General features: G+C 39.9%; 2 protein-coding genes and 1 long non-coding RNA gene across 18 annotated transcripts in view; 2 read left to right on the forward strand and 1 right to left on the reverse strand.

Annotated features, from left to right (window-relative positions):
• LOC126295455 (zinc finger protein 708-like) overlaps positions 1-17,107 on the forward strand; it is an 885,643-nt gene that overhangs the window by 422,664 nt on the left and 445,872 nt on the right. For 10 of the 11 annotated variants that reach the window (XM_049987976.1, XM_049987983.1, XM_049987986.1 and 7 more), the window contains one exon: positions 14,995-15,054. The exons of the other annotated variant lie outside the window; for it this stretch is intronic. In XM_049987976.1, the coding sequence (XP_049843933.1) occupies positions 14,995-15,054 (60 nt within the window). The remainder of the gene's footprint in view (positions 1-14,994; positions 15,055-17,107) is intronic. 11 annotated transcript variants of the gene reach the window in all.
• LOC126295459 (uncharacterized) overlaps positions 1-17,107 on the reverse strand; it is a 1,097,875-nt gene that overhangs the window by 385,083 nt on the left and 695,685 nt on the right. The gene's annotated exons all lie outside the window — the stretch shown is intronic.
• LOC126295452 (zinc finger protein ZFP2-like) overlaps positions 1-17,107 on the forward strand; it is a 909,451-nt gene that overhangs the window by 66,624 nt on the left and 825,720 nt on the right. The gene's annotated exons all lie outside the window — the stretch shown is intronic.

Consider the following 17,107-nt stretch of genomic DNA (forward strand, 5'->3'; position numbering starts at 1 on the left):
TGTTGTGACACTAAATGCTGATAGTCAGTATATAAAAAGTTGTCCTTTGATTTGGTATTAAGTTTGTTCTTATGTTTGCCAAAATACTACAATGTCCATTACTTAGATTATAAGTGACTTCTGCATAATATCCTGTGTGGAGTTTCAACACATAAAGGCCTCTTTCACTTCATCAAACTACACTGAAGTGCCAAAGAAACTGGTATAGGCATGCATTATCAAATAAAGAGATTTGTAAACAGGCAGAATACAGAGCTGCAGTTGCCAGCACCTATATGAGACATAAAGTGTCTGGTGCAGTTGTTAGTTCAGTTACTGCTGCTACAATGGAAGGCGGTCAAGATTTGAGTGAGTTTGAACATTTCAGTCAACGCATGAGCAATGAGAGATGGCATCTCGGAGGTAGCAATGAACTGGGGATTTTCCTGTATGACCATTTCACGAGTGTACTGTGAATATCAGGTATGTGGTAAAAGATCAAATCTCAAATGCCACTGAGGCCAGAAATAGATCCTTCAAGAACGGGACAAACGAAGACTGAAGAGAATCGTTCAGCATGACAGAAGTGCAACCCTTCTGCAAATTGCAGCAGATTTCAGTGCTGGTCCATGAACAAGTGCGAACCATTAAATGAAACATCATTGATATTGGATTTTGGAGCTGAGGGCCCATTAATGTACCCTTGATGACTACACGACATAAAGCTTTACACCTCGCCTTTGCCTCTCAGCACCGAAATTGGACTGTTGATGAAACATGTTGTCTGGTCAGACGTATCTAGTTTAAAATTGTATTGAGCATATGGATGTGTGTGGGTATGGAGACAATCTCATGAATCTATTGACTCTGCATGTTAGCAGGGGACTGTTCAAGCTGGTGGAGGCTCTGTAATGGTGTGGGGTGTGTGCAGTTGTAGTGATACAGGATGCCTCACAGAATGCTGTTCAGAAGAGATCACCGCCTTCTTGTACTCTTATGGATTTATGGACAGAGCTGTAGGATTCATGGTGTGAATTCTCTCCAGCACTACTTCAAACATTGGTCTAGTCCATGCAATGATGTGTTGCAGCATTTCTGTGAGTTCGCAGGGGCCCTACGCGATATTAGGCATATGTAACAGTTTCTTTGGCTCTTCAGTTACTGTTAAAATCAGATATTGTAAACATATCCCTTGTTGACTGCACCATCTTTATTACCATCATATTGCATTTTAGCTGCATTTTCAGAAGTTCATGGGAGTCACAGTGTACACATTATTACAGATTGTTGATTCAATTGTGACACTCTGACTAGCATGCACAATATATCTCCTAGCTTGTGGACGTGGTAGTAGGTGCCTTTCTAAGTGGCAAATTGTAGTTACAGCCTTAAGAGTTGTACGTGTTCTCATCCACATTCCCTATCAAAAAAGTGAAGTATACATTAGGGGAGGATTAAACAAAATCAAACTACATGGTTTGTGAGGATATGTGTTGTTGTTTAGGTGCTTACACAATTGAGTCAAATTTACAGACAGCGTGTATATGCTTTGGGGCAACTGTGAAATCTGGGAAAAACCTGGTAATTTTTTAGAATTCTTGGAATATTTCATTGTTTTAGTACTCAGTTAAATGTTGGTAATTTTAACTGGTGAGAACCAATAAACAACAAAATGTGTCAAAGGTTTTACGATGAAGACTGTGGAATACTTCATAACAATAAACTGCTGCCAATGAGCGTGACATCACAATTGTTTACATTAATTTCGTTTGAGCAGTTGACGGGAGGCTCATATGCATTCACAGTTACATTGCTTATGGGCATTACCTTCTCCCACTTCTGGCTACTTGAAGAGTGGCAGTTCATGTATCATCTGCAGTAACAAGTGGCCAGATGCTACCTAGAAAAAATTTTCTGGACCGCCCAGTCTTCCAGATTTGTGCATGTGTAGAGCAGTCTGGGTTGTAGTGGGCAGAGGGTTAGTCTCCACATGAGCCGTGTTTACATTTAGTGATTTTGCTGTTTTCATGACATTTACAGTTCTCATGTCTAATGAAAATACAATGGGTTTCTTTGATTGGTAACTGGCAAGTGAATTAAAATACATTCACATAATTATGGAAGGCTAAAATATGTTATTAGTTTCAGTTTTTCTGAATTTATTTCCATGGTTTTGGGCAGTCAAGCATTAATCACCTTCCAGGACAATGAAGTTATTTTTGTCAACTTGCTAAATAAATGTGGTTTTTACTAGTACTTTCCACAGAGACAGTCAGTTTAATGGAAACAAAGTGTTTCATTCCACACAATTGGCTAGTTTCATCTGTTCACTGACTGATGGCCTTAGATGATAAGGTCCATAGTTCTTAGAGCCATTTGAACTGTTCACTGAACTTCAAGTGTACATTTTTATCTCCTGTCATGTATGGCATTATGCCATAATAAAGAACCAAACATGAGATAATGCTGTACTGGTATTCAATGAAAATTTGCATCCTTAAAAGCGCAGTGAAAAGCTTAATATCAGGCTAGGCATCCAATTCTATTTTTAATCTGAACATGTGAATGTGCACTTTAAGCAGAATTATGCGTTTAGTATGGTTTACAAAATTCTGATGCTCCAGTATCATCTGATGTTCTATTTCTCTTCTGATGTCAACGAACACACACACACACACACACACACACACACACACACACACACGAACATGTGAGCTTCCTATGTCATTAAAGTTGCCCATGCACTGTAACGCATGTTTTCTGGCTCTTTCTGGAAACCGCCGAAAATAACCTATTTCTAATAGGTCACAAGAAAATATTGTGAATGGTACCTTGAAAAGTGTACTTTCAAAGTAAATTTCTTTTTATGCAAATGTAGTATGTTACGTGTGAGGATGTGCAATGAATTTCTTAAATCACAGGGTGTTGACTCTCATTTAAAACTTGACAATTGAGGACTAACCACTTAGATGAATTTTGAGGCCAGAAGACCAGACATTAATGTCATTATGTAAAATTTTACTTTCACATTTGTGTTATGTATCTTAAAATGTAACACATGCAAAAAGACCAATATTATATGTGGGAGCTTAGCTTTTCTTGTAGCTACATTACGTACATTAATTTAAACCATTAACTTTTCCTATTTGTGTATTCATGCTACTTAACAGTGAGGCTGCTATTGGCTGACTACATCACATGTGGTATGCTCTGAATATCTGCTGTCATTCACTGGCGAGATCACGTGATATAAGCTATGATTGGCTTTAAAAAAAGTACAATTCAATCTTGATTTCGATGCTTCAGAAACTAACCTGCTGTGTTTGGTGAAATTCGAATTTACACTTGCATAAATATGAAAATATGCAGCTTAAAATTTGCTGCACATCCGATATTTCCAAAACCTTTTTTGTGAGGTTTTTTGTTCTCTGAAATGCCAGGGAGTTCTGCCTGGTGTGTAAAACCTTTATCATTCAAAGGATTGATATTTTACAGTTCTGAGTGAAAGTATACTGTCACTTATCATGGAAAAAGTGTATTTTTCACCTTGGAAGAAGTGTATTTGAAGCTAGGAGAAAGTGCTTCTTTAACAGGGAAATGCGGGAAAAATCCAAGTTTTTTTGTTTTCTTTTCTGCTTATAAACCCTGAAAGAACTTGAACATCATAAAGCTGTTTTCTCGTCTCCTGAAGCAAGCTGGCCCACAACTGTTGTAACCTAGCCCTTGGTATACAAGGCCTTGATAGTTGACATCTGAGCTGGTCCCCACACATTGTGCTTGGAACAGATCTGAGGATGTTGCTCGCCACAGGAGTACTTCAATCTCACGAAGACAGTCCAGAGGCACATTCCATGTATAGACAAACTTTGTACTTTTGTAAAATGGCGCCATAAGACTGTGGGTTGGGTTTTAAGACATGACACAGTATTTCTGTGACTTAACGTTCTGCTGTCAGAGTTCCCTCACCCATTACGAGCCATGACTTACGTCATACCCATTGGCTCCTCACTCCCTGACAGCAGGAGTAACACCGTTGTGCCTTTTAAAATATCACAAGACTGGGACCTTTTCCCAGGTTGCCACCATACTCACCAACGAGAGCCATGCGGGGTAGTGCAGAAATGTAATTCATTGCTCTATACAATGTGACACTGTTCATCAGCAAACCATGCTTCCTGGTCACAGCACTCCTCCAAATGCAGCTGTTTGTGATATGGTGTTACTGCACATAGAGCAGTAATTCCATAGTTGAGCTGCTGCTAGTCCCTGACAAGTGGTGCTAGATGACACAGAATGATGTAGGGAGTCCATTATTTGTTGTTTGATGGCAGATGCTGATGTGAAGCAGCTATGAGTGCTGCTTGTGCAATACAGTGATTCTTCCTTGTGGTGGTTAGACTTCATCGACTGGAACTTTGCAAGTATACCTGCCTCTCATTACCGTGCTGTCCAGCATCAGGTAATTATTGCATCTGAGTGCAGCACAAATTTTGATATTGCACAGTTCGATAAGCTAACCAAATGGTGGCCCACAAAGGCACTTCATAGTCATCACTCAGCATCTTGCAATATTCTTGCCTGTTATATACCCTACCAGGCCAGCTAACAATAGTAAACCTGATCAACACTATTGTACTCCGATGGCTGTTCTACTAGTCACAGAAAAATAAAAATTAATCATTTACATACCTGCTGGAAGAAGCCTGGAGATACTGACAGGTTTCATATAGATTATATAATGATAAGACAGAGATTTAGGAACCAGGTTTTAAATTGTAAGACATTTCCAGGGGCAGATGTGGACTCTGACCACAATCTATTGGTTATGACTTGTAGATTGAAACTGAAGAAACTGCAAAAAGGTGGAAATTTAAGGAGATGGGACCTGGATAAACTGAAAGAACCAGAGGTTGTACAGAGTTTCAGGGAGAGCATAAGGGAGCAATTGACAGGAATTGGGGAAAGAAATACAGTAGAAGAAGAATGGGTAGCTTTGAGGGATGAAGTAGTGAAGGCAGCAGAGGATCAAGTAGGTAAAAAGACGAGGGCTAGTAGAAATCCTTGGGCAACAGAAGAAATATTGAATTTAATTGATGAAAGGAGAAAATATAAATGAAGCAGGCAAAAAGGAATACAGACGTCTCAAAAATGAGATCGACAGGAAGTGCAAAATGGCTAAGCAGGGATGGCTAGAGGACAAATGTAAGGATGTAGAGGCTTATCTCACTAGGGGTAAGATAGATACTGACTACAGGAAAATTAAAGAGACCTTTGGAGAAAAGATAACCACTTGTACGAACATAAAGAGCTCAGATGGGAACCCAGTTCTAAGCAAAGAAGGGAAAGCAGAAAGGTGGAAGGAGTATATAGAGGATCTATACCAGGGAAATGTTTTTGAGGACAATAGTATGGAAATGGAAGAGGATGTAGATGAAGATGAAATGGGAGATACGATAGTGCGTGAAGAGTTTGACAAAGCACTGAAAGACCTGAGTCGAAACAAGGCCCCCAGAGTAGACAACATTCCATTGGAACTACTGACGGCCTTGGGAGAGCCAGTCCTGACAAAACTCTACCATCTGGTGAGCAAGATGTATGAGACAGGCGAAATACCCTCAAACTTCAAGAAGAATATAATAATTCCAATCCCAAAGAAAGCAGGTGTTGACAGATGTGAAAATTACCAAACTATCAGTTTAATAAGTCTCAGCTGCAAAATACTAACGAGAATTCTTTACAGACGAATGGAAAAACTAGTAGAATCCAACCTCGGGGAAGATCAGTTTGGATTCCATAGAAATGTTGGAACACGTGAGGCAACACTGACCCTACGACTTATCTTAGAAGCTAGATTAAGGAAAGGCAAACCTACGTTTCTAGCATTTCTAGACTTAGAGAAAGCTTTTGACAATGTTGACTGGAATACTCTCTATCAAATTCTGAAGGTGGCAGGGGTAAAATACAGGGAGCGAAAGGCTATTTACAATTTGTACAGAAACCAGATGGCAGTTGTAAGAGTCGAGGGGCATGAAAGGGAAGCAGTGGTTGGGAAGGGGGTGAGACAGGGTTGCAGCCTGTCCCCGATGTTATTCAATCTGTATATTGAGCAAGCAGTGAAGGAAACAAAAGAAAAATTCGGAGTAGGTATTAAAATCCATGGAGAAGAAATAAAAATGTTGAGGTTCGCCGATGACACTGTGATTCTGTCAGAGACAGCAAAGGACTTGGAAGAGCAGTTGAACAGAATGGATAGTGTCTTGAAAGGAGGATATAAGATGAACATCAACAAAAGCAAAACGAGGATAATGGAATGTAGTTGAATTAAGTGGGGTGATGCTGAAAGAATTAGATTAGGAAATGAGACACTTAAAGTAGTAAATGAGTTTTGCTATTGGGGAGCAAAGTAACTGATGAGGGTCGAATTAGAGAGAATATAAAATGTAGACTGGCAATGGCAAGGAAAGCGTTTCTGAAGAAGAGAAATTTGTTAACATCGAGTATAGATTTAAGTGTGAGGAAGTCGTTTCTGAAAGTATTTGTATGGAGTGTAGCCATGTAGGGAAGTGAAACATGGACGATAAATAGTTTGGACAAGAAGAGAATAGAAGCTTTTGAAATGTGGTGCTACAGAAGATTGCTGAAGATTAGATGGGTAGATCACATAACTAATGAGGAAGTATTGTATAGGATTGGAGAGAAGAGAAGTTTGTGGCACAACTTGACAAGAAGAAGGGATCGGTTGGTAGGACATGTTCTGAGGCAACAAGGGATCACCAATTTAGTATTGGAGGGCAGCGTGGAGGGTATAAATCGTAGAGGGAGACCAAGAGATGACTACACTAGGCAGATTCAGAAGGATGTAGGTTGCAGGAAGTACTGGGAGATGAAGAAGCTTGCACAGGATAGAGTAGCATGGAGAGCTGCATCAAACCAGTCTCAGGACTCAAGACCACAACAACATGGAAGCATGTACTTTTTTCACTTTTCTTCCATTGACTCAAAGTATATGACTCCATTGTTGTGAAACATTACTTCACTCACTCAGACGTTAACTGCTCACAAATTGAAGATTTTTTTCTCCATGTGCACTTTGAACGTATTCCACACATGTAGTCAAAACTGTAAAAGCTGGTGACTTTAGATGCATGTGGTGAATTCGTACTGATACAGGGTGAAAGCAATAATAGTTTACAATGTACCAGAGCAGTATAGGAGAAGTAATGATAAAACAATTTGAGCTAGGACATTTGTGCACACTCAGACCTGGCAAAACCTCAATTTATCTCACAAAACCCTCCTAAGCCACAGAACATGCACATAACATGTGACTTGAATATCCTCTGATTTTTGTCTATGCCCTGGTCAGATGGCTATTCCATTAACATAGTTAATTTAAAATTCCTGTGAGCATAATGAAAGGAAAAAGGGTTTTGTAAACATTGTGCAAAAACATATTACATTTATAATTAGATGTAAACTTAACTTCTACTAGCACAGCAGTTTCATAGTAAAGTAACCAGAAAACAAAACAATTTTATCATTAATTGTGTGCCATTATTTCATAATATTTTGTGCTAAGAGTTGAATTAACATCAGTTTTGCATCTTTAAAGTGCGAGAACAATGGGTTTTAATATTAAAGGCCAATTTTAGACAAAATCTCCTGTGGCAGCGTACGTGCTGTAGCTTAGTGTGCATGTAGGCCAATTTGAGGCTGTTTGTTGTCTTGATAGACCACAAGTGTCTTATTTCTGTGTGTTTGTCTGACTTCCCGTACACTATTATGGTACATTGTAAACAGTTAATCTTTACGTCCTGTATATTATTGTGTGTTAGAAAGGTAGTTAATTTTAGACCATGGAAATGACCAAAAGTATAATCACTATGTGCTGTGTGATTTGTCTTTATGCTGCATCTGTACATGCTATATCATTCCACATCCACATCCCTACTCCGCAAAGCCACATGATGGTGTGTGGTGGAGGGTACCTTCCGTACCTCTATCGGTTCTCCCTTCTGTTCCAGTCTCGTATTGTTCATGGAGTGGAGGATTGTTAGTATGCCTCTGTGTGGGCTCTAATCTCTCTGATTTTATCCTCATGGTCTCTTCACGAGACATATGTAGGAGATTCCAGATAATGCATTGCATAGGAGGGAACCAACCACCTGAGCTGCTCCAACATATAGCATCTGCAAAGGCCTAAAAGTGCAGTTAATGCTGAGGTACATGTTGCTGTGCCACATGTAGATAAATGGTACAACTGCTCCTACCAGTAGTTCTGATTTTGATAGACTGGAAGAATGTTAAAAATAAACCAAGGGAAAAATTGTGAATGTAAAAAGTGTGTGTTGTAGAGCAACCCATAACACAGGTCAATATGGAAAAGATAGTGACTTTGAATGTTATCTTCAAAAATCCTACAGCCTAGTCATATTATACAGTTACAGTTTAACTGGCAGTAAATTAAGACAAAAGCAAGAGTGTGCCAAAGGGAGCACAAGAGAACTGTTACTTTGTCAGCATAACATCTTGGTGAATAGCATTGGTCTTCTACTAGATAAAGATTGATGTTCATGAAGGAAGAACCGAGGCCCAAAAATTGCCACAACTACCTATCTTTTCTCCAGAAATTGAAGACTAGGAGACTTCAGTGGTCACTTCATATAACTTGCATGCCTGAGCATATTTTTACCAAACTGACAGATTTTGCAACTACTTGTTGAAGTAAGTTTTTAAAATGACTGGATAGAACACAGATAACAATGTTACTGGAGGCAGGATGTCAGGTCAGAACATTAAATTTAAAGGTCTATAAATTCCATGACGTACAATACAAAAGTGAAAGAACTCTCTAATTCTCAGCAAAGACCGATGTGTGTTGTAGCATTGTGATGGCATCATGTCAATACATGGTAGTAAATGATGCATCAGCAGATTGGCTTAATTACATTTTTCTTTGAACTGAAGATTGGAATCATTTAAAATTATGATGATATTCATAAGAACAAAGGTGTGTAAATGTCAACTGATTTTATCGAGGAGGATAAAGAACAAAATTTGGAACCAGAAGGTGCTGAGAATTCTGCATGCATTTATTTTATATACATACTGCATGTGGAGTAAAAGTATGTCATCTGCTAATTGAGGAAGGTGAATGATGCATTAAAGTTCATTAAGCATCTATTAGCTGGTTGAAATTTTCCAGTAATGTTGTGTTATTGCACTTTTCTTATCTTTAGTTATTTGCAGGCCATCAGGAATAGAATCTGAGCAGTTGTAGCTATATGTATAACAATACTTCCTGTGACCCTTCTTGGTATCAATTCTTTTGTGTACTACATGTTTGTCATGGATGCCTAAAATTCACATTTATTAGAAGTTTAAATTCTTTTAGTGGACATAAGTTGACATAGACCCTGCCCTAAAAAGGAATACATCCTGTTCTCTTGTATTTTCAGACACAGACTAGGCATGCTGCCTTAGGGAAACATTGAATATACAGGATGTTACAAAAAGATACGGCCAAACTTTCAGGAAACATTCCTCACACACAAATAAAGAAAAGTTGTTATGTGGACATGTGTCCCGAAACACTTAATTTCCATGTTAGAGCTCATTTTGGTTTCGTCAGCATGTACTGTGCTTCCTCGATTCACCACCAGTTGGTCCAATTGAAGGAAGGTAATGTTGACTTGGGTGCTTGTGTTGACATGCAACTCATTGCTCTACAGTACTAGCATCAAGCACATCAGTACATAGCATCAACAGGTTGGTGTTCATCACGAACGTGGTTTGCAGTCAGTGCAGTGTTTACCAATGCGGGTTTGGCAGATGCCCATTTTATGTATGGATTAGCTCGGGTCAATAGCCGTGGCATGGTACATTTGTAGCGAGACAGATTTTCTGAACGAAGGTGTCCCGACTGGAAGACGTTTGAAGCAATTGATCGGTGTCTTACGGAGCACATAACATTCCAGCCTATGACTCGCATCTGGGGAAGACCTAGAATGACGAGGACACCTGCAATGGATGAGGCAATTTTACATGCAGTTGACGATAACCCACATCACAGTATGCAGAGTGCTACGGGAGAGCCAGTTGTTTCTGTACCATGTACAGCATGTGCAGGCACTATCAGCAGCTGATTGGCCTCCACGGGTACACTTCTGTGAATGGTTCATCCAACAATGTGTCAATCGTCATTTCCGTGCAAATGTTCTCTTTAAGGATGAGGCTTCATTCCAACGTGATGAAATTGTAAATTTTCACAATCAACATGTGTGGGCTGACGAGAATCCGCCGCAATTGTGCAATCACGTCATCAACAGAGATTTTCTGTAAACGTTTGGGCAGGCACTGTTGATGATGTCTTGATTGGGCCCAATGTTCTTCCACCTACGCTCAATGGAGCACGTTATCATGATTTCATATGGGATACTCTACCTGTGCTGCTAGAAAATGTGCCTTCACAAGTACGACACAACATTTGATTCATGCACGATTGAGCTCCTGCACATTTTAGTTGAAGTGTTCATACGCTTCTCAACAACAGATTCGGTGACCGATGGATTGGTAGAGGCGGACCAATTCCATGGCCTCTGTGCTCTCCTGATCTCAACCCTCTTGACTTTCATTTATGGGGGCATGTGAAAGCTCTTGTCTACGCAAACCCGGAACCAAATGTAGGGACTCTTCGTGCTCGTATTGTGGACGGCTGTGATACAATACGCCATTCTCCAGGGCTGCATCAGTGCAACAGGGATTACATTCAATGAAGGGTGGGTGCATGTATCCTCACTAACAGGACATTTTGAACATTTAGTGTAACAAAGTGTTTGAAGTCACACTGGTACGTTCTGTTGCTGTGTGTTTCCATTCCATTACATGATTAATTTGATTTGAAGAGAAGTAATAAAATGAGCTCTAACACGGAAAGTAAGCATTTCCGGATGCATGTCCACATAATATATTTTCTTTCTTTGTGTGTGAGGAATGTTTCCTGAAAGTTTGGCCATACCTTTTTGTAACACCCTGTATTTTGTTTTTAGTTATATAGTTCAGGATCAACTTACACAAATATTATAACCAGTGTTGACTTACTATCAAGCAAGTGTGACCACACCTTCCCCAGGCTTTGAATTGAATTGACTTAGTTTCTTAAACATAGTCCTACACTTTCATTTGTACTGCACATTTAGGTGCTTCTTGACATATTTCTTGTTATCTAATAATATCCAAATGTGAAAAAAGCAATAAAGCCTAAGGACTGACTAGGAGTTTGCAGCACAGCATTTAGTCCCTTAGACAGAATGGGACACAATACAGTCTTATTATATTAATTTTCACTTGTTATTCATCATGCTCTGCTAGTATGTTAAAAATGAGTTTTTTCAGACTGAGCTGTGTGTACGAAAATCTTACAAATTTGGGTGGACACATTGGCAAATTTACTATTTGAATCAATTTTTAACAGAAGAATTGTGTTTCCAACTCATTATTTTCCCAGTTTAACATCACTATTAGCAGACATGATGAAGTCAGAAGAGCTGGCCTTGGTAGTGCTGCAGAGCAGTGCAGAAACCTGCCGTGGAGGTCACATGTAGCATATAGTATGGGTAGATCCACTGCCAGGCGTGTTTACCTGTGGGCAGCTGTAAGCCAAATAGGCCAATGCTTACACTGAGTTCAACTGTTGTTCACATTGCTTTGCACATAATGCTGAGTGTTGTTTAGTGATCAGCTGACAGTCTCCCATGCCAGCTGCATGCTGAGTTATCCTCATGCACCTCTCTATGATGGTTCAAACTTTCCATTTCCTGTAGACTGATTTATGGCCTGTTTTCATTTCCTTACACATGGCATGTTCCCCAGTCATTGTTGAGCCCATTTGAGCCTGTTAAATGTTCACACCTATAGTGTAATGTAGTAGTGTTGCCACTCCAGTGCAAATACTAAAATGGTGACAAGGAACATTCTTATGTATTTGATGCCCCTATTTTTTGTTCCCCTTTTCCACAGGGTTAATTTTGGGCCACCATGGACCCAGCATGTGTGCAATACTGGCAGGAATACAAAAGAAGCTGCAGAGAATGACGACATCACTAATGGATCAGAATGTAGAGTTGCTTCAAGAGCTTGCCCCACCAGCAGCAAACTACACCAATGGCACAGGTTTTTTTCTGTACCCACAAAGCCCGTGGTGCTGTTTGTTGGTTTTGGTCTTCACCACAAGTGCCCTGGGCAGTAATATGTGGCCTTTACTGCCGATTTTCAAGGTCTATTGCTTAAGTGTAGTTTTGTGTGTCCCAGATGTGCTGTCTCTTATACAGATTTGCTGATTCGGGTTGTGATTGTCTACTTAGTGCATGATTCTGAAATTCAGACTAGGGCATTAACGTTGCCCAAAGTTTCTTTAGATAACATCGGCCAGATAATGGACTCATTTTGGATGACGATTGTGGCGAGGATGTCATTTCTGATAATTGGTGGGAGTGCAGTTAGGTGAGTGTGGTAAACGACCCCTGATGCCCTGCAGATGTCCTGGCCTGCAATTATTAGTGACATCAAATGTCTCATGTGGACTTGTGGGACTTGTGCACAGAACCAGGCTGCATCAGCTACTGTGTCACTTTCTTTCTTGTCCAAACCAGAGCACCCTTGGGACAGGGGACATGTCACTTGTGTGTGTCTGGTTTTGGACAGTAATGTGATTATTGATGATCATTGCATTGTCCAATTTCCTGCACATAGCCGAGCTGTCCTACACAATTTAGATTGCCACTGTTCAGGCGTTATTGATTATTTTTTGCCATTGAGAGTTTCCACAGGACCCTGGTATCCAGTAATAGTAGGAAATATGTGTTGCTGGAGTTTGAGGTCTTTTGTGTCTGCAGTGGGATTCAGTATCTCACTACCACACCATTTCACCTGACATCTAACTCAGACATGGAGTGCTCTGTGCATACATTTAAGTTCCACATGAAGCAGTTGGTGTATTTCTCTTTCCACAACAATGCATTGTCAAGCTTTCTGTCTACATACTGGGTGACATCAGTCAACAGACGCAACTTGGCAGAATGTTTGCATGGGCACATGCTATGGGGTTTCTGTAATTGTTGCACCCAGAGTATCATGCTGGTTTTTTTTTCTCAGGGCTGCTGTTCGGCTCCAGTTCTTCAGCCAGTGGCAGGGTTGGCTGCTGGTTATTGTGCTGGGGCACAAAATTTGGCAGTTGTTTGTGAAGGATGCCAGTTGGGACAGCAGATCTGTCATGCAATCAGTTGTGCCTGCACCCTGTCGTGACTTCACCACCAGTCTTCTGGTCTTCTAGGTGACAAGATTGGTCATGAGATGTTTGATGTGTGGACTCCTACTGGCAGCAGAGTGCTTTCTCATTGTCCCCCGTCCACACCATCTGCTGTTCTCCCATTGCCTACAGGCTTGGCCCTAGTGAAGTATACACCTGCATCTTGTAATGTGTAGCCCATGGATTTTGATCCACTCCTCCTCCTCCTCCTCCTCCTCCTCCTCCTTCCCCCCTCCTCCTTCCCCCCTCCTCCTTCCCCCCTCCTCCTTCCCCCCTCCTCCTTCCCCCCTCCTCCTTCCCCCCTCCTCCTTCCCCCTCCTCCTTCCCCCCTCCTCCTTCCCCCCTCCTCCTTCCCCCCTCCTCCTTCCCCCCTCCTCCTTCCCCCCTCCTCCTTCCCCCCTCCTCCTTCCCCCCTCCTCCTTCCCCCCTCCTCCTTCCCCCCTCCTCCTTCCCCCCTCCTCCTTCCCCCCTCCTCCTTCCCCCCTCCTCCTTCCCCTCTGCTTTCACCTGTGCCTCCACCTCACTTATCTTTCCTCCACTGCTGCTGGTGGACCCCTGTTGGCTCCTCAACTCCATGCCTTTCTGCTGTAATCAGTGTTGTTTGCATTGCCTGCTTTAAGAGCTCAGTCCAATGCTGGGTTCTCTTGTTCTGCACTAGACATAGTGGTCAAAGCCTGGCTATTGTTAGTCTTACTTGCCTTTCTTGGGAGGAGGGTTTAGTATTCCCACTAGTGGATGTTGTGATAGAGGCAGATGCCCTTGCCTGGATAACACTTCGTACTAGTGTGGAAGCCACCATGGAGGACACATGCAGTGGAGGACACTGAGTTCATCTGCCATGGACCTTGCCTTTCACATTATGTTGAATGTTATTCCTTAGTGCTAAGCCAACAGCCGCCCACGCCAGATGCATGCTGAGTTATCCCCATGCTTGTCTCTGTAATGATTTATTTCTGTTTTCTGTGGATTGACTCGCATGATGATTTTTTGTTTCCTCTCATGGGGTTCTTTTACCCGGTAATTATCAAGCTGTTGTTTGCCCATGTAGTGCCCACACCAATAGTGTATTGTAGCAGTGTTGTAACGCCAGTGAAGCTACTAAGCACAATTTGAATGTTTTAAGAAATCTACATTAAACTTTTGTGATAGGTTGCTCAGCAGTGAATTTAGATTCCTCATTAAAAATTGAAATATCCCAGTTGGGATCCATAGATTTTCAACATTTAGCAATACCTGTTTTCATAATGTGTGAATAAAGAAATGATTCTAGCTCTCAGCTAAATACAGTAAATTCTTATTGTGCCGATAGCATAACCAGCTAAAAGTTGTCTATGGAATATAATGGGAAAGAATGATGACATTAGGAGGACTTCTTGAGTGGCTGATGTTAAGTTACATAATTTGTGTATCTTGTTTGTAGATGTTACTAACTGCTAAACACTTTGCATGACCAAGACAATATGTTCTTGTGGGACCATAATTATATGAGTAGCTTTGTCTCTACAATAATTTGAAATTTGTCTTCAGTAATTCGTTAATGTTAAAAAATGTTGATTTCCCATGTATCATGATAATACACAACATTTGAAATGAAACCAACAGCAAGACTGCATGTTTCTTCTTTGTTACTTTTAGAACCCTAGTTTTTGGTACTATATCCTTAGTCAGTGTATTTTAGTTTTTGTATTAATGCTCTTCAATTTGTGCAGGGTTTGGAATTTGATGACTGTCTTCGTGAATGTGACCCATTGCATATAACAGATGAGGAGGTAAGCCATACTTCCTTAATGTAAAGATGTTATCTTACTTTTATTCTGACTTCAAGCTGCCATATAGTTATTTACTTAGTAAATAAAATTACATTTGAGTGGAAAAATGTTGATGATGTATTGGCTACTATCTAAGATGGTTTGAAACCATGGAAATTTGAAATAGTCTTTTTGTTGCATCTGCAGACTCAGCTGATAGAGAACCAAAAAATCAACATGTGCTGTGAAATGACATTTATTTATGACTAAATAAATAACTATATAAACATTCCTTGAATATCAATCAGAATTTTAATTTATGTTTGTCTTCCCATTGAGTTTATGAAGGTAATTCGAGATGTTGACTGAGAATGTATATTCATGTGGCAGGATTCAGAAGTGGCTGTTTTTAAGCATGATAATGAGATCCAAAGTAATATGTTTACTGAATTGGGAGACTATTTGTGGGGCTGCCTCAGATGTACACATGCATCCACGTGTTTGATAATGTTTTAAAAAGTGTGAAAATGCTATAACTTCTAAGAACTCTGTTTTGATAAATGATGAGATCAGCTTCTGTTCTTTGTTGCTCTCCCCATATGTTACAGCTTAGTGGGACGTGTATGTTTTTACAGTCCTGCTATATATTAATTAGAAGGAACATTAAAGGTATTGTATTATGTATGACATGCAATGAAAATAGAAAGCTTTTGGACATGTACAGTGCAGAGTACTGACCTTGATTTAAGAACAAAGATCTTAATTCAGTTCTTAAGTAGTAGACAGATGAGAAAATATGAGTAAATAATGCATCAGGTAGTAATATAATTGAAAGGAGGGAGAGAAATAGGGAGCACAAAACCACTCTGATTGCACTGTAGGAAAAAAAGTATTTAAAAATATAGGAAAATTGATCCTGCTTCCACAAGGGGAAACATTGGCTGAATGAAACATGGTTTTCAGATACATTTTTGTTGTTTTCTGGGCTGGTTAATATTATTTCATTACAGAAAAATTGAAGAGACGCTACACCCAATGAAGTTACATTTTTGCTACTTTTTAAATGGAAGTAACAGTTCAACAGCAGAAAATTGTTATTGAAAGATGATACTGACATGCTGTTGTTCAAGGAACTTCCACTTGATTTCAGACACTTTATACTCACAATAGTTCAGTTAGGTGTAATAATTGTTAATCCACATATAAACTAAGGAGTTACTTCAGCTACATTTGCCTTCTGGTACAACCAGTAGTTATGATTGAGGCAAGGATGTCTCCAAACACAATATCAGTACATCTCACTGATGGTGATGGAATATTTTGTTTGCATTACTGCAAGTTTCAGCCAGGAGAAAACTCTCTCTTTCACTGCATTGATGGTCAGGAGAAGTAGTCAGTGAGTGCCAACACTTTAAGGTAAAGCTCACTTGTTCTCTGCGTTGTGTGTGCTATGAGGGTGGAATTATGGGCGTGTCAAGTAAAGAAAACATCCTGTAATTCTGATCACACATTTTGTATGTGTTGCATATGTTTCTTGATCTTTTTAATGATAATTGCTGACAATTTTGCTGATATTCTGTGTACTCTTAACTTTGCTAACGGCAGATACTTCTACACAGAAATCTCTATGTGGAACATCTTAGGTTTTGCAAAGGACTTAAAAAAATTAAAGCCTCTAGGAACCGGTTCTCAGCGTTGCAGTATCCTTAACTTATTTGCATTTTATGTGATGTAGTGCCAGAAATATACTATCACACATTTGTCATGGTGGACCCTGAAATTCTGTTATTAAATTTGACTTGTTTTGCCATAGATGTTAATGTTTTCCTTAATAAGCAGCCTATTAGTTCTTACAATCTCAATAATTTTAGTGAATTTTTGTTTACAATTTCATTTCTTCAAGAACAACATGGCAGCTGTGAATGATACCAAGGTAGCGGGATTTAGCAGAATGCATGTTATCACTTCAAATGAAATTTTGTGCACGTGCGTCAGTACACTTAACCAGCATAAAAATGTACACAAAATTGAACTCCCATAGTTTTATTATTATTATTATTATTATTATTATTAT

This window comes from Schistocerca gregaria, chromosome 11 (genome assembly GCF_023897955.1).
Source record: "Schistocerca gregaria isolate iqSchGreg1 chromosome 11, iqSchGreg1.2, whole genome shotgun sequence".
Taxonomy (NCBI): domain Eukaryota; kingdom Metazoa; phylum Arthropoda; class Insecta; order Orthoptera; family Acrididae; genus Schistocerca; species Schistocerca gregaria.